The sequence below is a fragment of the Oncorhynchus nerka genome, linkage group LG5 (assembly GCF_034236695.1).
Source record: "Oncorhynchus nerka isolate Pitt River linkage group LG5, Oner_Uvic_2.0, whole genome shotgun sequence".
Lineage (NCBI taxonomy): Eukaryota > Metazoa > Chordata > Actinopteri > Salmoniformes > Salmonidae > Oncorhynchus > Oncorhynchus nerka.
The window spans coordinates 53318105-53338264 of NC_088400.1; the positions used below are offsets into that span (position 1 = coordinate 53318105).

Consider the following 20160-nt stretch of genomic DNA (forward strand, 5'->3'; position numbering starts at 1 on the left):
GCATGCAAAGAGCAAACAACAAGCTGCACAAGAACTCACTACTGTAATGGTCCAGGTTACAAAGTGGCTCAGTGACTAGTGTTTGCATCTCAATGTGAAAAAAACTGTTTGCATGTTCTTCACAAAGAGGGCAACAGATGCTACTGAGCCAGATGTCTATGTGTCAGGGGAGAAGCTCCAGGTGGTATCCGATTTTAAGTACCTTGGCATCATACTTGATTCCAACCTCTCTTTTAAAAAGCATGTGAAAAAGGTAATTCAAATAACCAAATTCAACCTAGCTAATTTCCGATTTATACGAAATTGTTTGACTACAGAGGTAGCAAAACTGTACTTCAAATCTATGATACTCCCCCGCTTAACATACTGCTTGACTAGTTGGGCCCAAGCTTGCTGTACAACATTAAAACCTATTCAGTCTGTCTACAAACAGGCTCTCAAAGTGCTTGATAGGAAGCCCAATAGCCATCATCATTGTCACATCCTTAGAAAGCATGAGCTCTTGAGTTGGGAAAATCTTGTGCAATACACCGACGCATGTCTTGTATTCAAGATCCTTAATGGCCTGGCTCCCCTCCACTCAATATTTTTGTTAAACAGAAAACCCAGACATATGGCAGCAGATCCACAAGGTCTGCCATGAGAGGTGACTGTATAGTTCCCCTAAGGAAAAGCACCTTTAGTAAATCTGCATTCTCTGTGAAAGCTTCCCATGTCTGGAATACACTGCCATCAGACACACATAACTGCACCACATATCACACTTTCACAAAATGCTTGAAGACCTGGCTAAAGGTCAATCAGATTTGTGAACATGGTCCCTAGCTGTGTGTTGCCGCTTTCCATGTTGTCTGTTGTCTGTAGCTTGTGAGGTGTGGAAACACTTTGTTGCTTTTATGAATTTTGTCTTGCTGCTTTTTGTTCTATGTTGCTCTGTCTGTATGCTATGTCTTGCTTGTCCTATGTTGCTATGTCTTGCTTGTTCTATGGTGCTATTGTCTATATTGTAATTGTTTTTAATAACCTGCCCAGGGACTGTGGTTGAAAATTAGCCGGCAGGCTAAAACCGGCACTTTTACTGAAACGTTGATTAATGTGCACTGTCCCTGTAAAAATAAAATAAACTAAACTAAAACTAAACTGACCTCCCTAATGCTCTTGTGACTGAATGAAAGCAAGTCCCTCAGCAATGTTCCAACATCTAGTGGAAAGCCCTCCCAGGAGAGTGGTGGCTGTTGTCGCAGCAATGGAGGGACCTACTCCATATTAATGCTCATGATTTTGGAATGAGATGTTCGAAAAGCAGGTGTCCACATACTTTTTGTCATGTAGTCTCTGTCAAAGCGAGAACCTTGAAGCCCAGCAAGAAGGTTAGAGCTGGTGCTCATCATTCAGGCAACAATACAAACACACAAATCAAATCTCTTACCAGAAGAACATTTTTAAAGATTCTCAGAGCTTGACACAAATAAAGACACAAATAAAGATGAGGTTGCAAGAGAAGAAAATGTCTGTCAGATTGATGTTATAAAAGCAATTTTCGTTTGGTGGAAGAGACCCTCTGGAGCAGCTGCAGTGTGTCTGGGGCTGCTGTGTGTTCTCCTACCGGCTAGGATCATAGGCCAATGTGCCTGCAACAACCTGACTAAAGAGAGAGACCAACTAGAGACCAGCCACAACAATCTGACTAAAGAGAGAGACCAGCTAGAGACCAGCCACAACAACCTGACTAAAGAGAGAGACCAGCTAGAGACCAGCCACAACAACCTGACTAAAGAGAGAGACCAGCTAGAGACCAGCCACAACAACCTGACTAAAGAGAGAGACCAACTAGAGACCAGCCACAACAACCTGACTAAAGAGAGAGACCAGCTAGAGACCAGCCACAACAACCTGACTAAAGAGAGAGACCAACTAGAGACCAGCCACAACAACCTGACTAAAGAGAGACCAACTAGAGACCAGCCACAACAACCTGACTAAAGAGAGAGACCAGCTAGAGACCAGCCACAACAACCTGACTAAAGAGAGAGACCAGCTAGAGACCAGCCACAACAACCTGACTAAAGAGAGAGACCAACTAGAGACCAGCCACAACAACCTGACTAAAGAGAGAGACCAGCTAGAGACCAGCCACAACAACCTGACTAAAGAGAGACCAACTAGAGACCAGCCACAACAACCTGACTAAAGAGAGAGACCAGCTAGAGACCAGCCACAACAACCTGACTAAAGAGAGAGACCAACTAGAGACCAGCCACAACAACCTGACTTAAAGAGTGCAAACCAGCTTCAGAGAGAGACAGAAAGACTGTGGCTGTGGTATTAGGGTTTCTATTAGCCGATATGTTTCGACTTGAGGTTCAGCAGTAAATACATCTTCCCCTTCGAGTCAAAACGATCCTCATCCATAATGTTTGTACCACGGTGATGAATGCGGATATGGCTAGAAAACCTACCCCAATCCAGGGATGGAAGATGTGCCTGTACTCCTAATGATCCCATTTTCCGATATGGGAAAATCAAGAAGATTGAAATACTTCTAGCTTTAGCTAGTCTAGCATACTGACGAAAAAGACAGTTAAATAATAATGATTGGTTTTCCATGTCTATTCATCAATTGCAGTATTAGTAAATGTTGATGATAATAGTTCTAATCACACTTAATAACCATTAGTGAATATCCAATTCATTATGTGTATGTTTTCTAACTGATCTCATGAACCAATAACTCATTTACAACTGGTTTGTAATTGAAATAATAAATCATTTAGAAAGTATAAAAATACAATTAACTGACACCTTAGTCATAATTGTATTATATTAAACATGACAAAATATGTTGTTACAGTGTTTATGAAAATACTGTTTGGTGGAAATGTTTATGTTTGTGCTTTTCTAATAATCAATTTCTCTGTTCTATTAATGTGCTTTTCTAATAGCCAATTTCTGTGATCATGAGTGACTCATTGAACGAATCCTAACTATCAGTATCTGCAATTTGGCAGAACCTTATTTTGAGAAAGAGATATCTCAGTTTCAAGGTCTCAGCTTAGAGAGAAGCAGCCTTGGGAGGTATTAGTCTGTCACATGCATGACCCAGTATTGGTCGGTCACATGAAGGAAGTAAACGTTAATGATGAATTAATTGTGAATGATGAATAAGCTAAATCATGCAAATATAACTTATCTGTATATAAGATAACTAACAGGACTGCCCCGGGTAGAGCTCCTGATCGACATGTGTACTTGGTGCATTGAGTTGGTTGGAACCTCTCCAGCGCACTGATAATAAAGAATTTCTAATTTGAGATTGTCTTCGAGTGTCCCTGTGTAGGACTTCCACAATTGTTTATGAATAGCTTACTAACATTTAAACATTTAGGAATAATGATTAATACTTGAACTATTTATTAATGCAATATCAATGCTTTACTACTAGGTGTTATTATAAAGTGCTACCAATTATGGCAGTTTTTTCAATTTCCTTAAAAGTTTCTGTTTTTAAGATAAGATGTTTTCATCTGATAGCGACGCAATGCAAACACAGAGCAGATGTACAGTTACCAGCTTCTATGTGTCAATGTCAGGGGGACGGGAGACAGGGGCCATGTTGAACTGCCTGTCCAAATATGTCTGCATCTTCCTCCTGCTGGCCCTGTCAGGCCTCTTCTTCCTGTTCCGCAACATCAACGTTCTGGAGGTGAGGAGGAAAGGTGACCTTCCCCCAGAACAAGTTCAACCTTGCTTCCAACACTATCTTTCATCCATCACTATCCACATTAGCCTACCACCCTTTCACCTTTAGTGACCTCTACTCTCCCCCACAGTGGAAGCTCAACTGCATCTTGGATGTCTGTAGCATCCACTCAATGGGCCCTATTCTCCTGGACCGCAAGCGGTGCTTCTGTAGCGGGGGACCAGCGGAGGCTCTTGTCATTGTGAACGAGTTCCAGGGGCGACCCAAGAGCCATGGTGAGGACGTCCTGCTGGCCGAACTGCACTCCCCACAGTTGGGGGTGGGCATTGCAGGGCAGGTGCTAGACCACCGGAACGGGACCTACTCTACCATTTTTCCATTACTGTGGGAGGGGTCTGTACAGGTGGAGGTGACAGTGGTCCATTCAAGTGAGGCAGTTCATGTTTTACGACGCTTACTTGAGGAACGGACAGACGGGGTTCTTTACAAGAGCCTATTCCGTTCTGGATTACTGTCTGAGGCCACCATGTGTAACTTGTGCCGGCCGACCAACCAGCAGCCGCCGGGCAATTACACAGATCCCTGCACAGGGGAACCCTGTCCTGCTACAAAGCCCAAGCATCTGCTGAGCTGTGACACGCGGATCAACCACTTCAGGGCAGGCTACAAGAAAGATCTGATAACCAACAAAGAAGCATTGCTCTTCCAGAGGTTAGTGCGGGGTAAGAAATAATGTCTGTGGGAATGAGTGTACTGTATGTTTTATCTTGGACCTATGCAGTATTTTTCATATGTATAATAACAAAGTGGGATTCAGGTGAATGGTATTGCTTGCTGCAGGGTTTCAAACATTTCAAATGATTTTCAATCTATGCAAATAAAGTGTGACTGCCAAGTCTAGCCTTGCAGCATACAGTAGGCCTAACTATCTCACATTAAAGGGATAGTGCGATATTTTGGCAATCAAACCCTTTTTTCTACTAACCCAGAGTCAGATGAACTCATGGATACCACCACACATGATACGTATTACACATGATATGCATGTCTCACAAATGCAATTTCCATTCAATACGACCTTTTTTTATTTCAGCTTTAATCTTTATGTGTGCACTGCTTTGCCTATTCATGTTCACTTTCTCTTTAATCAATAAATAAGTCATTCATTTATAAAGCTTAATCACTTGTAATTTCATTGTGAGCCTTTATTCTCCAATTTCAGTAATTTTATTTTGTGTGCGTTTGTTTTCATTCAACTATAAGCCAACATGACTTAAAACCATTTGTGAATATTTTGTTAATTGTGGACAAACCTGCAAAAGAGAGATGAACTACAGAAGTTATAACAGTTATTCCTTCTGTTCGTAGACACTGACAATACAGTACATATACCCACATATAGTAAAACCTTTCAGTATTGAACACTGTGTGCAAAAAACAATGTTTAATAATGATGCTTTTACAACTCCTCTAAAGGGGTGATACAGCATATCCTTAGAGCAAGGGGAAAGAAGATGCAGGGTCATAGGTCGTGTTGAGTATCTTATTTGTAAACCCATTTAATAGCCAGACCTTCATACAAACATGCTATGCTGAATTATTGACGCAGGATCGAACAGGCTGCTTGCTATATGCTGCCGTATGCTGCCAGAACGCCCACAAGCGAGTCACAATGGGTGGCCTAAGCGACACGCAGCAATTTACCGCTATCTAGTGTACATGCGCCGTCGCTTGTGGGCGTGCTGGCAGCATATAGCAGCCTTTCGGCTGTATGTCAAGAATTCAGCATAGCAAGTTTGTATGAAGGTCTGGTTATTAAATGGGTACATAGTTCAATAGTAATATACTCTAAAACGCTCTGGTGACAAACACACTTTGCTGCCCTGTTTCCAATTGTCCACATGGCTGGGAGACCCTAAGTAAGTAAATACATTTCGAAAGTGTAAAACAAACTATATATTAGCAACAGTGCAGGTTAACTCAAATGGGCTAGCTAGTTGGCTAGCTATCTAACCAACTTCACATACTGTATAGATAACGTTAGCTAGCTAAGTGAAAGAAATATCAGTATATCTTGATATATTTATCACTAAAAACAAACCCCAAATGCATTTGTAGGTAGCTAACGTAAACTCAATGTGTGCAACCGCAACATTCAAACGAGGCTACAAAGAACTAATGGGACTGTGTTGACTTCAAAATCGAGAGTGTGAACTAGGTTTCTATTCAAGTGTTGATCGACATGGTGATGGCTCTATAGTATTGGAGAAAAGTTGAAAAAACTGACCCTCAGTTACATTGTGACGTGTCATGCCGTAACGGACAGTACCGCATAAAGCAACTATTTCTGTCTTACAATCTCTCTCCACCAGGTGTAGCACTTCTCTCATCCTTTAAAAACAAGAAATGGACAGTAAAGGGGGGGGGACCTAGTCATTTTTTGCGTCATCATTGCATGCGATCATCATTCTCAAAGTGGCTGTTTACTTCTAAGATCACTTTAGCGCTGCCCTAAAAACCCGATTCCAATTCGACACAAACCTTCAAATAGGTATGTAATGACACATTATATAAACTCTTTATAGTGTTTTATTTACATTTTAGAGGCGATAAGGTGATAAGTTGGACAGATCGAGGGAAAAAAAGCCATTTTCCCACAAATCTCTCCTTCTCACTATCACGCATTAGTTTCACTTCCCCACCCGCCATTTAAAAAAAGACCTGACGGGGCTCATTGTCTTCTTGAATTATGCAGAAATGGGCAGCGTGGGTGTCATGTAATTGATTATGTTGGAAAGGGGAGAAATTGTGCTTTACAATGGTATTGACATTACAGTTGATCTGGAAGTATTACGTTTTTGGGGCGCTAAAATAAGGTAAATTGTACGGACCAAGGCGATGTACAAAAGTGAGTGAGTTTACGTTAGCTAGTTAACAGCCATGGTGGAGGGTGACAGGACATTAACGTTAGCCCCAACTGTCAGTGAGAGAGTAGGCTATTCTGGATAAGGCAGGCACTTTTGTGTAGTTCCTGTCCCTAGAAGTGAGGATGGAGATAATAGTAACATAATATTCAGTGTGGTGTAATTTGACTATAATGAAGTCTGTTTCTTGTGAGGTTTTCTGTCCTCATAAAGAGAGATATTGTCACGTTCTGACCTTTATTTCCGTTGTTTTGTCATTATTTAGTATGGTCAGGGCGTGAGTTGGGGTGGGCAGTCTATGTTTGTTTTTCTATGATTTGGGTATTTCTATGTTTCGGCCTAGTATGGTTCTCAATCAGAGGCAGGTGTCATTAGTTGTCTCTGATTGAGAATCATACTTAGGTAGCCTGGGTTTCACTGTGTGTTTGTTTCCGTGTCTGTGTTTTTCACCACACGGTACTGTTTTGGGTTTCGGTCATGCCACGTTTATTGTTTTTGTATTCAGTTGTTCACGTGTACTAGTTCGTATTAAAAGAACCATGGACACTTACCACGCCGCATATTGGTCCTCCGATCCTTTTTGCCTCTTCGGAAGAAGAGGAGGAAATCCCTTACAGATATGAAAGCCTGTCTATATATGAAGAGGTCTCAATGAAGAGCAGTGGTTCTCAGTCCTGGTCCTGGGGGCTCAAAGGGGTGTACATTTTTGTTTTTGTCTTAGCACTGCACAGCTGATTCAAATGATCAACTTATCATCAAGCTTCAAGTGGTATTTATGTATTCTTTTGTGACCCTATCCTTGATATGAACCTGTTATTGTCACATGCACAGATGTGTGGCCATGCCTCTATCGATCCAATGTTATCATGATTTAACAGGGATATTATACTTTAGTAATCTACAATGATCTGGTGATGTAAAACTCTAATTACATTATTATTAATTGTCTTCCATATTCCTACAGATACCTTGTAACTGGAGATTCATTCAAAGCGATTGCCTACAGTTAACGTGTAGGGCACTGCACGGTTGGGTGACCAGGGCCATCTGGGACTGAGGAATTCAGGTGTGTGAAGGCTACCTGTGTCCTGCATAACTTCATGAGGATGGACATGAGGACCAGGAGGGGATATGCAGCTGCCGTGTGCCAGAGGAGAAGTCTGCTGCTCTGCAGGATGTTTCAAGGATGGGGTCCAACAACACAACAAGAGAGGCATTCCGTGTGCGGGAAATCTTCACCTCCTACTTCTTTGAAGATGGTGCTGTTCCCTGGCAACACAATAGACTGCACTATGCACAACCAAAGGCTCTTTTAAGAGCCATTCACATTGCAATATGAGTAGTCTTCCATTTACTTAGCTATGTCAATTGCAGTTATTCAATTTCCAGTTTCTCTCCCTTTGAATTCTACTTCTAAGGTTAGGGTGCTGTTTAGGTAAGGGTGTGATGTCTGTACAAAAACAAAACAGGCTATTTTAAAATCACCCATATTGAAAAAATGTAGAGCAATTAGACACCCTATAACCCATACCTACTCATGTATCAATCGGATTTATGGATTGTGTTGTGCAGTAAACAGGCTCAGGTGTATAACTGTGGCTCCTTCCACCTTCAAAGAATAGGCAATAGGGCCAACCATGGCGAATAGTAAGACACTTCATTATTTCTATAACTACGCTATATTGTTTGTCCTCGTGTCCGCTCATGTTTTTTTGCAGAAAAAACATGTAACAGTATCTGCAGCCACACACAGATTCCTGTTGAACACTGTCTCTTTAATTACCTTATTTTCTCAATAAGTCTATCTCCTTCACTTCATCCCTCTTCTCCCTAAATCCTCTAGGTTATATCAGCTGTGTCGGTGAAACCCTCCCACATTTGAACTGGCTACATAGATGGCACAGCATGATCAGAGGTGAGAGGTCACTTGGTCAGGTCAACAGGAAGTATTATTAAAGAGATGCTTTACATTGAAATACAGATAAGAGATGCAGTAGACCCAGAGTTAATGATCCAAGGTCAGTTTTGCATTTCACTTCTTGATTTTTGATAATGTTAGAATAAAACAAAAACTTACCAACATGCTGTCACTCTCCTGCAGATATGTTTTTATTTGAGAGGATGCCAACCCCGTCCCATCATCGCCACCAACTTTCGTGCCGACTAGACACTTATGTAATTGTTATGAACTGAGAGAATATTTGGATAGCATTAATCATATGCTGCCTTCCCTGCTCCTATGTTCTTACCTCTTTCCCTGTCTTTTACACCTCTCTCACCGCCTTTCTTCCTGTTTTTATAATACACCACAGATTGAAGTACAGATTGAACTTGTATTTATAATATTACAATTATAATATTTCTAATGTATGTATTTACAACACTTGGATAATTAACTTCTTTCAATAAAGCGTTTCACATTCTCTACTGGTTGAAATGCCACACCTATCCTGTGTTTATCAGATCAATGCAGATAACGGGCATTAGATAGAGATGAACTGGTTGTAGAGTATTTACATGATGCTTAGGAATTGTAGTGAACTGTTTAAAAAAAAATCTATTTCTGTATATATGAATTACAAATCAGCCTTTAACTAGTTAAATCCTGTTTCTAGTCTATTAGTTACAATGTGTAACCATTGATGTCCCAGGATCAAGATTGGTAAACACTGTTGACATGTATAATTGTAATACATACATGCAGACACAACATCATTCAAAGACTGGAATTTGATACTCCTGGTATTGGATATGACTGAAATCATCTCAGACATTCATACATGAACTGCACCTTTATTTGCCACGGTAGGTTACATGATCAGTGAATATACAAGCTACTATGTGGGGATCTCATGCATGGTAATAACTACATGTATATACGAGTTGCATCCTACACAAGTTATATTATATTCTACTCAATCCATAGGCTTCATTAATGTCATTCAGACTATTTTGAAGTTGATACAACTGGCTATGATATGAGGTTCATAGCTAGGTTCTGAACTAATATGTATACCAAACGTTTGTGTCCATAGAAGGGCTAGATAGCCGATCCAGAAGCATACAGGGATTTTTATCCTCTACTGCACAATAAGCAAGAACAGAGCTAGTTTATTTCATCTATATGCATTGCATGGAAAATATCAGCAAGGCAAGCTTAAACACGTGTACATTCAATTTGCAGTAAATGCTTTAGCTAGCTAGATTGTTTACATTCACTGTTTCACAAGACGACAGCCTGGTTTGCTGGTTGTTTCAGGAGTCCCTAAAACATTAAACAACCAGAATTACAATTTCATACTCACGTCACAACACCCATAAAGCTAGCCAGCTAATGTTAGCTAGCTTGCTAAATCGCGATTTTCGAAAATTAACTTTATGATTAAAATATGCATAATCGTTTGTCTCTACATGAACTAACATATTCCTGTCAACTGTACATTTTTTGGCATGATTCGTCATGACGTTCGAATCCATTCTAGTATTTTTGTCAGCCATCTTCGCTGAAGAAAGTGTCCAGCCTTGGGACGCATAGCGTCAAATTCGTCATGGGAACTGCTCCCTATGATTGGTCATCGCCCAGCGGTCGCCGCTGGTGATTTGCATAAAGTTGGGAAAAGTTTATATTTTTCACCGCCTGAAGGTACCCGGCACTCTCAGCTTTCCTTCAACTGAAATGAATGGCAAGTTGTGGTTCACCGCGCGGCATCCTGTGCTAATTGGAACCGTTTTTGGCGTTGCCTAATTGGAACCGCATTTTAGAACAATGACGGACTCAACAGCCTTAGATCGGGCGAACACCATCCCGGATCCAATTATTGTCGATCAGTCGACTGTAAACGGCCAGTGCGACCCGACACATCAACTGTCACCCAAAATCAACAGCCACCCTAAATTCACTATGGACCAGGAGATGAAAATTGGCGACAGCGTGGAGGGGCAAGGTAGGCCGATATCTATGACAAATCAAACAAAAATAGAATACGCATACTATTTACACTTAGACTAGGCTACTTCAGCAGAAATATCTCCACAAATTAAACTGTCAATGCAATGCATTTGTGTTACTCTAAACGCTTATGGGCTACTCCCAGCATGTCTCGAATTTCCATTATACATTGTCTCTTAGCAGACTGGATACCTGAAACAATTATGGATACGACTTTACTTGAAGGGGGTATAGTAAGGCAGCCATAACACATTTATTTAGTTTTACACTGACAGACAAGCTGCTTGATAATATCAGGGCACTAACTCCATCACTGATCCTACACATCTAAGAAATGCATCTGAGAAGTCTCAATGACCATCATAGTATAGCCTACATGCGGACTCCAAAATGAAAATGTCCACACCCTCTAGCTCCTAAATGCAATTAACCTTGTTCAAAACACATTTTAGTTGACTGTATGTATTTATTATGACAATTCTGTTGCAAAACATTTCGCAACAGAAACCATTTACTCCAAACTGAAAAAGTTTTGCATTCAGGTAGGTTTTTACTTCTGTTTGCTTCCAATTGGTTCTTAAACGGTAATAGTTTCTTGTTGTTAGACTTAATGATCGGCTAGTGACCAACTTGATTTAATGTCTAGAATAATTTTTTTTGATGGCCCACAGGACCTCATTATCACTATTGTGAGACTAGTTGACTGTGTAACCATACACTACTATCACACCAGTCCTCACACCTCTGGGCTTCCAGTAGACTACAATACAAGGATCCTTCAAATTTGTGCATTGCTTCATTTTTCTTTTGTTTCAGAAACCAGTAATCTTCATGGCACGTAGATAATCATAAGTCTATTGTATGCAATCGACAAATTAGGATATGAGTGCTAAAAGCGTTCTGGAATCTCACCGCTGCTTATTACTGTGTTGCTTTTGACAGGCTTACTGGAGAGTAGCATGAGGCTGAAGCCCCACGAAGCTCAAAGATACCGCAAGAAAGCGTTGTGGGTCTCCTGGGTTTCCATCTTTGTGACGCTGATCCTGGCAGTAGCAGCTTTCAGTGAGCATAATTTACTTTGTTCTTTCTGAGGGAATAAGCCTTATCCCAGATCTGGTTGTGTTGATAAGACAGCACAAACAGATCTGGGACCAGGCAATGTCTTCCTGGTGATGATTTTTCTATGCAACAGTTCCCTTCAATTTTTCAAATCTTATGACTTATCGATAACATGTGGCGTGCTGTTTGGGTATATCTACTCTAACACATAATATACTGTACACATACCATATTGCACATGTTTACTAAACACACTACATGGCCAAAAGTATATGTGGGCACCCATTCAAATGAGTGTATTGGACTATTTCAGTCACACTTGTTGCTGACAGGTGTATAAAATCGAGCACACAATTCTGTTGGGGGTCAAGGAGTTATTTCTAGACTGTTACTAGTTTGTTTCTGTTCAACTATCCTCCATGTAACATTACAGACATCATCTGTGGTGGACACATTGACAATAAAGCAAACAAAGCATGTTCAAATAGTTATTGAAAAGCTCAGATTTCTCTGTTTTGTATTAGAATACAATATGTTCTATAGTTTTCACAATATCTCTTTTGTGTGATCTAGCTCCATAAGGTTACCTCAGGATGGGACCTACGTGGGTAAGATGACTCGTGTTGTGCTTTGGGGTTGCAGTGTCGAGTATGGAATCAGCTTTATTCCCCCAGCCAGTGTATGAATCTCAACCCTTCTCATTACAGTTCACAAGACATGCTTGTATACTATATTTCCAAGTCGGTTAGGTCATGACGTTTCAAATGGGACTGAGAATGTTATGTAATTTGCATTTTTGGGGGTGAAAAGAGCTGTCCACTCCATTGTGGAGTAATATTTAAGACATCAAAACGATGAATTAACACACATGGAATCATGTATTAACCAAAAGTTAAACAAATCAAATAATATTTTATATTAGAGAGCCTTGATGACAGCGTTGCACACTCTTGGCAGTCTCAACTTTTGACTTGTACTGTACATTAACCACATGTACACACCCCTTCGCAGTTCTGAATTCAATGAAAGCCAATATTGAGTGATCATATTGCATTATCACACCAGTGGTGTAGGTTAAGTAATTAACGTTATTTGACATTGAGATTAAATGGACAATATGGCTCTGCGATCCTTTTTGGATATTTGTGTGTAATCCAAAACAGATGTTTTGGTGTGCACTGTATCATCAGTGTGTCTTTTCTATGTAAGAAAAGTAACTGGCTATTATGGATATCTATAGCACCTAGGGTCTTTTTCTGTACTGTAGATGTCTACCTGAACGATGGCAACTGGGGCATGCAAACAGGAAAGCATTAGCATTAAGGAAACACTGTCTCAACCAGTTTTTTTGTTTTTTTTTGTGCAAATTCTCAGTGATGCGTGCTGTTGCACAAATACATTTGCCTTTGGTCATATAGATTGCTTGGTGCGCAGATCAATAGGGATGTGTTCAAGGTGATCAACGTGGAAAGCACAGCTAGCCTGCTTGTGTTATTTAATTGTCCTCTGCTTCCTGAGTCTGTGATTTCAAAGATACTTGACCACAGTCAAATCACAAAACGGAAATGGCATTTTCTAAGCTGCTTGTCATCTGTGACAGGTTTTAAGGGGCAGGGAGGTAGGGAAGAAAAATTTCCCAGATACTTCACATCGTCCTCAGGATACAATTAACATTTAGTGGCACGTCATCGGCTCTCAAATGGCAGATTCATTTGCATTCCATTTGAGGCCAGTCGCTCTCTCTCGTGTGTCTGTCAATTTACTCAACTCTGACTGTTTTGACAATGTGGATTCCAGGTGGAGCTTCTGTTTCGTTCTTCCTGCCCCCTCATTCGTTGGATGTCGCAGGATAATCCGGTTCCACAATTGCCGTGTGTGTGTGTGTGTGTTCCCTCTTTGATAATGTGTTGTGCTTGTTGTATTACACTAAATAATACCTTTTTGAATTTCAATAGCTTTTCCTTGGTTTGCTTTGCAAATACTTTTTTTTCCTTTGACTGCTTTTTGGGTACCCTGAATATCAATTTCACAACAAATCACATTACCCAACACAGGGTTTAGTGAAATACCAGCCACATGTCACCATGCTGTCTGTTCCCTGTGTTTTGAGTGAGAGTGCCCTACCGGTCTAGATGGTGGCTGAGCGATCGATGCCAGGGCTTACAGCCCTGAGGCACACCCTGAATACAGATAACATCGCTCTGTGTACCCTGGAGAGAGACAGAGACACAGCGATATGCACAGACGTACGCACATGCAGTTATGCACGCACGCACACCCAACCACACAGACATACAATTGAGATGCTATATAGAACTTCAAGGCCACATGCACAGTAAAAACAAACCAAAAAGGAACAATCTAAACTAGAGACTGGGGGAGATGCGTCCCATTATTAATGCATTCAGAACTGCGCGCGTCTATAAGCTGGAGCACAAGCCCCCAAAGAGTCTGCAGTCTAAAAAAATAAGAGCTGCAGGAGGTGCATTTTGAGAGAAAGAGGGAGGGGAGCTCTCCCTTCTCTGTTCTCACACGAACAGCAGGAGCAGACTGGGGGATGAAGGGGACGGAGGCTCAGAGTAGTGGGTGTAGGGGCATGGAGTTGACGAAGTGATTGTCTTCTGTCATGTCTACTTCACCTCCCTGCCCTTGGATGGATAGGCTGGGGGGAAGGGATTGGGTGAGGGGTTCAAATAGTGTTTGCTTTTCACATACTTTGGCTTAATCAAAAGGTCAAACTGGGGGGGGGGGGGTGTATGCAGAAACTCTAGCTTTCAAGCACACATTATACATTGCTTAATAATTCAGTATCACAATTTCACAGTTCACCAGCGCTTGTTTTGCCAATAATTTTAGAATCATGCTGACCAAGCAATCATTCAACCACACCAGTAAACAAATATACAAATAAAATCGTAATATTACAGTGTACTATGGAATATTACGGGGAAAACACTGTGCTGATAACCCTCCTAATAGTAAATTGTGTCATCTGGGACTGGACTTAGTCTCATGTTGGTAAACAAATGGAGGAATATTAGGGGGAAAACACATCTGCAGTTATATTACCATTTGATAGTAAAGAGTGTAGTGAACTCCATTTCAACTGATTAACCTGCTCTCAATTGCTGCTCTCACTGATGGAGATATAGCTGGCACACTGACACTGCTCTACAGACCATAGGTTAAGCCTAATGCTCTTGGGGGGGGGGGGGACTGGCATTGGTCCCAACACGAGTGTTATTCATTGATGCCAGGCTTCCCCCAAAAATGTACCAATAGACATTTAAATTCATATTTGGTCTGTTTTTCTTAATTTTCCTTCAATTGAGAGGCTGAATGTGTCTCCCAGAGAAAGCATCCAAGTGCGCAAAACAGCGCCCCTCTCTCTGTAGGCCATCTATCTGATTCTGTCTGGTCCAAATGAGTATGACATTGTTGCCCCCTGTAGCATTGAATGCAAGGGCAGCCAGCGAGCACTTGCCCTCCCTTGATTTTAAATAAAAATCATTGCCAGTCAATGTTGCGCTAAATTGAGTGGGCTCAACTGTGACTGGTCCTGGCGCAAACAAGTGTCAAGAGAAGCCAGTTTGGATTTGGCTTCACACCAGTCACATCACAATAAAACCCAAACATTATTGACAGAAAAAAACTGGAATTGTTGCATCGCATTGTTTTGTTGTCCTCTGGTGGCTGGCTAGCTAAAATGGTTCCTTTCCTAAATTAGCCATGGATGGGGATTTGGACTTGTGGTTTTACTTAATTCTCTGTACTGGCCTATGATTATAATGGCGATTCTGATCCAACCATAAATTCATACATTGTGCCCCTGGCCTGAGAGGATTAAGTTCAATCTGTAGCTAAATGTAGTAAGCTAATGTTAACTTGTTTCTTTCATGGGCAACGATGAGCCAGCTAAGTGTGTAGCCAACTGTATGACAGTCAGACAATTTCGGCAACATGAAAAAGAGGAGGCTGGCATTGGTGTTTCTCTACAAGTATCGTGAGTCAACATGTTTTTTTCTACTTATACACACAGTACCATGGACAACCACATCATATTTGGCTTACGTTGATTGGACGAAATTGTTTTAGCTACCTTTTTTAGACTAAGCATAGGTGATTTGAGAGTTGAAATGGTGCTGGAATAATGGAGGCAGCCCCTGTTTTATTTGTGACTGGTAACTCTCCGTGGTTCTAAATCAATAGTTATTTAGTAGTCTGAAAACGTAGGAAACATGAACTTGATTGACCATGGTGTAGGTCATAACTGTTTGTTACATGCAATATGCTTTGTGGACAGATGTTGCTCTCCAGTTTTGTGATGAAACAAAGTTGTTGTTGAATTTATTCTGCCACTCTGTCTTCTTGTCTCTGCCTTAGGCTTACTGTATATATCACAGTGGCAAGGCATATGAACTAACATATGAACTAACAGAGCGAACACAAAGATCACAACACACAGGTTGTAATATTGCATTCATGCTTGGCTTCCTCAGCTATTTATATTAATTTATAACCCCCACACTGCTACTGCAACAGTCTGTCTGGGTAGCTACTCTGTCCAGTGTATTTTCTGACTCTGCCCACTGTCCCATATAGGATCTTTGAACCTTAAGGTTCCTTTAAAAACCTAGGCAGAGCTAGCATATTTGTTTAAAACTCTCTCCACTCTTGACATATTTCCTGTGACTGTGAGATGGTGTTCTCTTGGACATTTCACATGGGTATATCTTAACACTTGCATTTTTTGTCAGATCTGTGATCCCTTTCAAAGGACTTGATCATAGTCATATCCTGTCTGCATTGACACTTACAAAGAGAATTGACACAGAAATTAAGTAATCTGGAGTGGTTGAGGATCCAAAGAACTCTCGTCTATAATGTGGAAAGGGACTGACTTAGGTCTCCGGAGAGACAGTGACACATCTCCCATCTGCTCTGATGTCTCTGTCACTCTGGGTGACCGGAGGAGATGGCGGAAGAGAAAGACAAAGATGTGCATGTATGAGATCATACAGAGATTAGTGTTGTCACGGTGTGCTATAGCTTGGAAAGTAAACCAATGTGACATTAGGCTGTTTATTTCCAACAATAGGACTGTTTTCCTCAAGAAATGGAGTGCTCTTACATTTCCCCCCCATCGTAAACAAGATGAATTGGTTAAACTAACTCTTCAACCTCAAATACTGCTGCCTGAGCCATTGAATTCCTAGCTTTCTGGTGGTGCAGCTGGTTAAGACGTGTCAATAGGTAAGTTACATGTGTTTGAGACGAGGGGTTTCTCAATATGCTCCGAGCACGCAAATTGGACCACGGGACAGGTCGGCGTATGAGTCCAAATCAAAGTATGAGAAATGGAACATGGAGGGCAGTTCTCAGATGTGTTCTTCGTTTGTACATATTTCTAAGCATGCATCGACGCAAGCTTCAACTGAAATATGACCAGTATTGTTGACGTAATATAACGCAACCACCTAAAAAAAATATGCAAAATGTCCTGAAGTCAATGGCGGCTGGTTTTGAGTTGACGTGAGAACTCGGACATTGGAATGAGAAGTTGTCTAACTCTCCCCATATGATGCCTGACTAACCATAATGTGTAAATGTTGGTCTGTTTAACTCCATAGAATAACCTCTGTGCCAAGACTGACAAAATGTGTCAATGTGGCTAGCTAGCCACCCACAAAGAATTTGTAGCTAATGCTGGCCATTTACCTTTCATAACATTTGTTTAGGTCTTTTTTTTTCATTTTTTTTTTTTTTACATGTAAAACTAGTTGGCCAGTTTGATTAATACAATTCACATATAATTGATAATTATGAACAATGCATTTTCTTTAAGTACATTTTTATGCATTCTCCACACATCCTCACAAGAACGTACTCGAGAACGCCCTTGGAGAATGCATATTGAGAAACATTGAATATCAGTATGGGCTCTTGAGGAAGTAAGCGGTACTGTTACTTAATCAGTGTGACTCCTGTTACACCATGATACCTACGAGTAATGTGACAACACTAAGATGGATGCCTTTACTGTGCTGCGTTGGTTTAAGCCCTCTTAAACCCTTTCTCTGCGACACTTGATCTGGCTTGACAAAGTGAGGAGAATTGATCACTTCTGCCTTCATTTGTAAACGACTGGTCACTAACCTCATTTGTTCTGTCACGCGGAGACCCTAGCTGTGTCCGAAATGGCACCCTATTCCCTATATAGTGCCTTATGGGCCCTGTTCAAAAGAAGTGCGCTATATAGGGGGAAAAGGTATAATTTCGGGTGTTGTCTTTCTGTTCTCGGTGTGGCTGGTGTTCTGTCAGGGTGATGTGCCAGCCTCTGTCACCGTGACGATGAGTGGAGGGTGGGAGGTTTGACATGGACTGGGATGACCCAGAAAGATCTGTTTGTCACCCACCGTGTGTCACTGTTTAGATGGATAAATGGATGGGGGCTTTACACCCCAGGAGGACTTCAGAAAGAGAACCTGGGTCTTGTTCATTAGGGCACGCAAGCTAAATCATTTTTAAATGATAGTTTCTTATTGGACAAGTCCAGGTAGTTCCTCCCTGTTTCAGTCTTTTCTTCTGTTTGGTTCCTTTATGAACGCTACCTAGAATAGTAAAAGCCTTATTGGTCTCTTATCATTATTGGTCTCTTAAATAAAATGGTACTGTAGTAGAAAGAGATGAGGTAGTCATTCAAACATCGTGTTAAACACTATTGCAGACCGAATGAGCATTCAACTTATGTGACTTGTGAAGCAAATGTTTACCCCTGAACTTATTTAGACTGGTTCTAAAAAAGGGCTTGAATTTGAATTCATAATTCATTTGTAAAAACAATGCATTGTGTCTCGGCCAGTGGGAAAAAATATCTACATTTCTGCAGTTTCAGGTACACCCATCCAGTACAGGGTCGGACCCCCTTTTCCTCCAGAACAGCCTGAATTCTTTGTCGGCAAGGTTCCACAGGGATGTTGGTCCATGCGGACACGATGGCATCATGCAGTTGCCCACTGGAGCCGCTTCTTGTTTTTAGCTGATAGGAGTAGAACCCAGTGTGGTTGTCTGCTGCAATTAACCCGTCTGCGACGAGGATCGGCAATTTGTGCGTTCCGAGATGCCGTTCTGCACACCACTGTGCCATCATTTGTCTTTGTGCCCTGCCTGTTAGCTTGCACCATTCTTGCCTTTCTACCTTTCTACTATGTTTTTTGTTTGTCGCACCATTCTCAGGAAATCCTAGACACTGTCGTGTGTGTTAAAAGCTCAGGAGGGCGGCCGTTTGAGGTACTGGATCCGGCTCGCTTGGCACTGATCACTCGTTTTGCCCATTCTTCTAACCTTCAATCAAAAAATAACAGAGTGCCTTTTCTTTATAGCAATCCACAGCCACTTGAATACAGTGTATACATATGAAGTGGGTAAAACGGTATGTAAACATTATTAAAGTGACCACTGTTCAATGACTATGAACATAGGGCAGCGGTCTCGAAAGGTACCGGGTGGTAGCCGGCTAGTAACAGTGACTAAGATCAGGGGATGGTATTTGGTGGAGGCTGGTTAGTGTTGGCTATTTAACAGCAATTGCCGTACCAGGGAGTGATGCAGCCCAACAGGATGCTCTCAATGGTGCATCTTTAAAAGTTTGTGGGTCTTAGGGGCTAGGCACTTTTTTTCCTTCATCCTCCTCAGGTTGAGGCACTGTTGCGCCACCTTCAGTCTGTGTGGATGGACCATTTCAGGTTGTCTGTGACGTGCACGCCGATCAACTTGAAGCTTTTCACCCCATCTACTGCTTCCCTGTGGATGGGGGCGTGCGCTCTCTGCGACCTCCTGAAGTCCACGATCAGCTCCTTGGTTTTGTTGACGTTGAGGGACAGGTTAGCGCCCTATGGGCCCTAGTCAAAAGTAGTGCATTAAATTGGGAATAGGATGCCATTTATTTTGGAAAGCAAAGCCAGTTGTCATTAGCCTGGACTGCATTAGTATGGACTTTGCGTAGTCTTCAGTGCTGGGTAATCCCTCTGGTTTGGGGTTGGATGTGTTTTGAATTCCATTATGTCATGTCCTGAATATGGTAATCACTCTGGAGTTCAACTCTGGGGTAAGGTTGTGTGTATTCGCAGAGTCTTAGGCTACATTACAAACAGCTGTGTACACACTGGTGGGGTACTCAACCCTATGAACTGACTATGGTGTGGATGCTGAATGCTAGCACTACATATCTTACTACTACACCTGCTGAATATAACTAAGTGTTGTAGTTGCGCCATATGAGACCTGGGTTTAATTACTTTGAGCATTTAATTGAGCCTGTCTTGTTATTTTGGAATGCCAGATGGGTGGGGTTTGCACTTTTTGGACTATTCTATTGGTCCCATTGTCGCAGACGTTCAATCAAGTGCAGCTAAAGTAGTTAAAAGAGAACCAATAGTGTTTGACTCCAGGGACTACTGGTAGGCTGAGTCGGTTTTGAGCTAACCGGCCGTCAGTGTTTGGTGTACAACGGGTATTCTCAAGTCATT

The 20160-nt window shown here is 41.5% G+C and overlaps 1 protein-coding gene and 2 long non-coding RNA genes across 4 annotated transcripts in view; 2 read left to right on the forward strand and 1 right to left on the reverse strand.

The window, feature by feature from the left end:
- The first annotated feature begins 5454 nt into the window (after positions 1-5454).
- On the forward strand, positions 5455-9047 carry LOC115129958 (uncharacterized). Of its 2 annotated transcripts, none has more exons than XR_010463972.1 (4): positions 5455-5619; positions 7589-8271; positions 8468-8539; positions 8726-9047. It is a non-coding gene; the product is annotated as an uncharacterized LOC115129958 (long non-coding RNA). The 2 variants fall into 2 exon arrangements; XR_010463973.1 differs by having other exon boundaries at positions 7589-7883.
- A 354-nt stretch (positions 9048-9401) lies between these two features.
- On the reverse strand, positions 9402-10149 carry LOC135571738 (uncharacterized). Its single transcript, XR_010463888.1, has 2 exons — positions 10065-10149; positions 9402-9889 (listed from the first exon to the last, which is right to left on the reverse strand). It is a non-coding gene; the product is annotated as an uncharacterized LOC135571738 (long non-coding RNA).
- Positions 10150-10277: 128 nt separating this feature from the next.
- Positions 10278-20160, forward strand: part of LOC115129960 (transmembrane protein 163a-like) — a 38929-nt gene continuing 29046 nt past the window's right edge. Inside the window, exons 1-2 of the mRNA XM_029660751.2 lie at positions 10278-10568; positions 11516-11635. Coding sequence (XP_029516611.1) covers positions 10391-10568; positions 11516-11635 — 298 coding nt within the window. The 5' untranslated portion in view covers positions 10278-10390. The remainder of the gene's footprint in view (positions 10569-11515; positions 11636-20160) is intronic.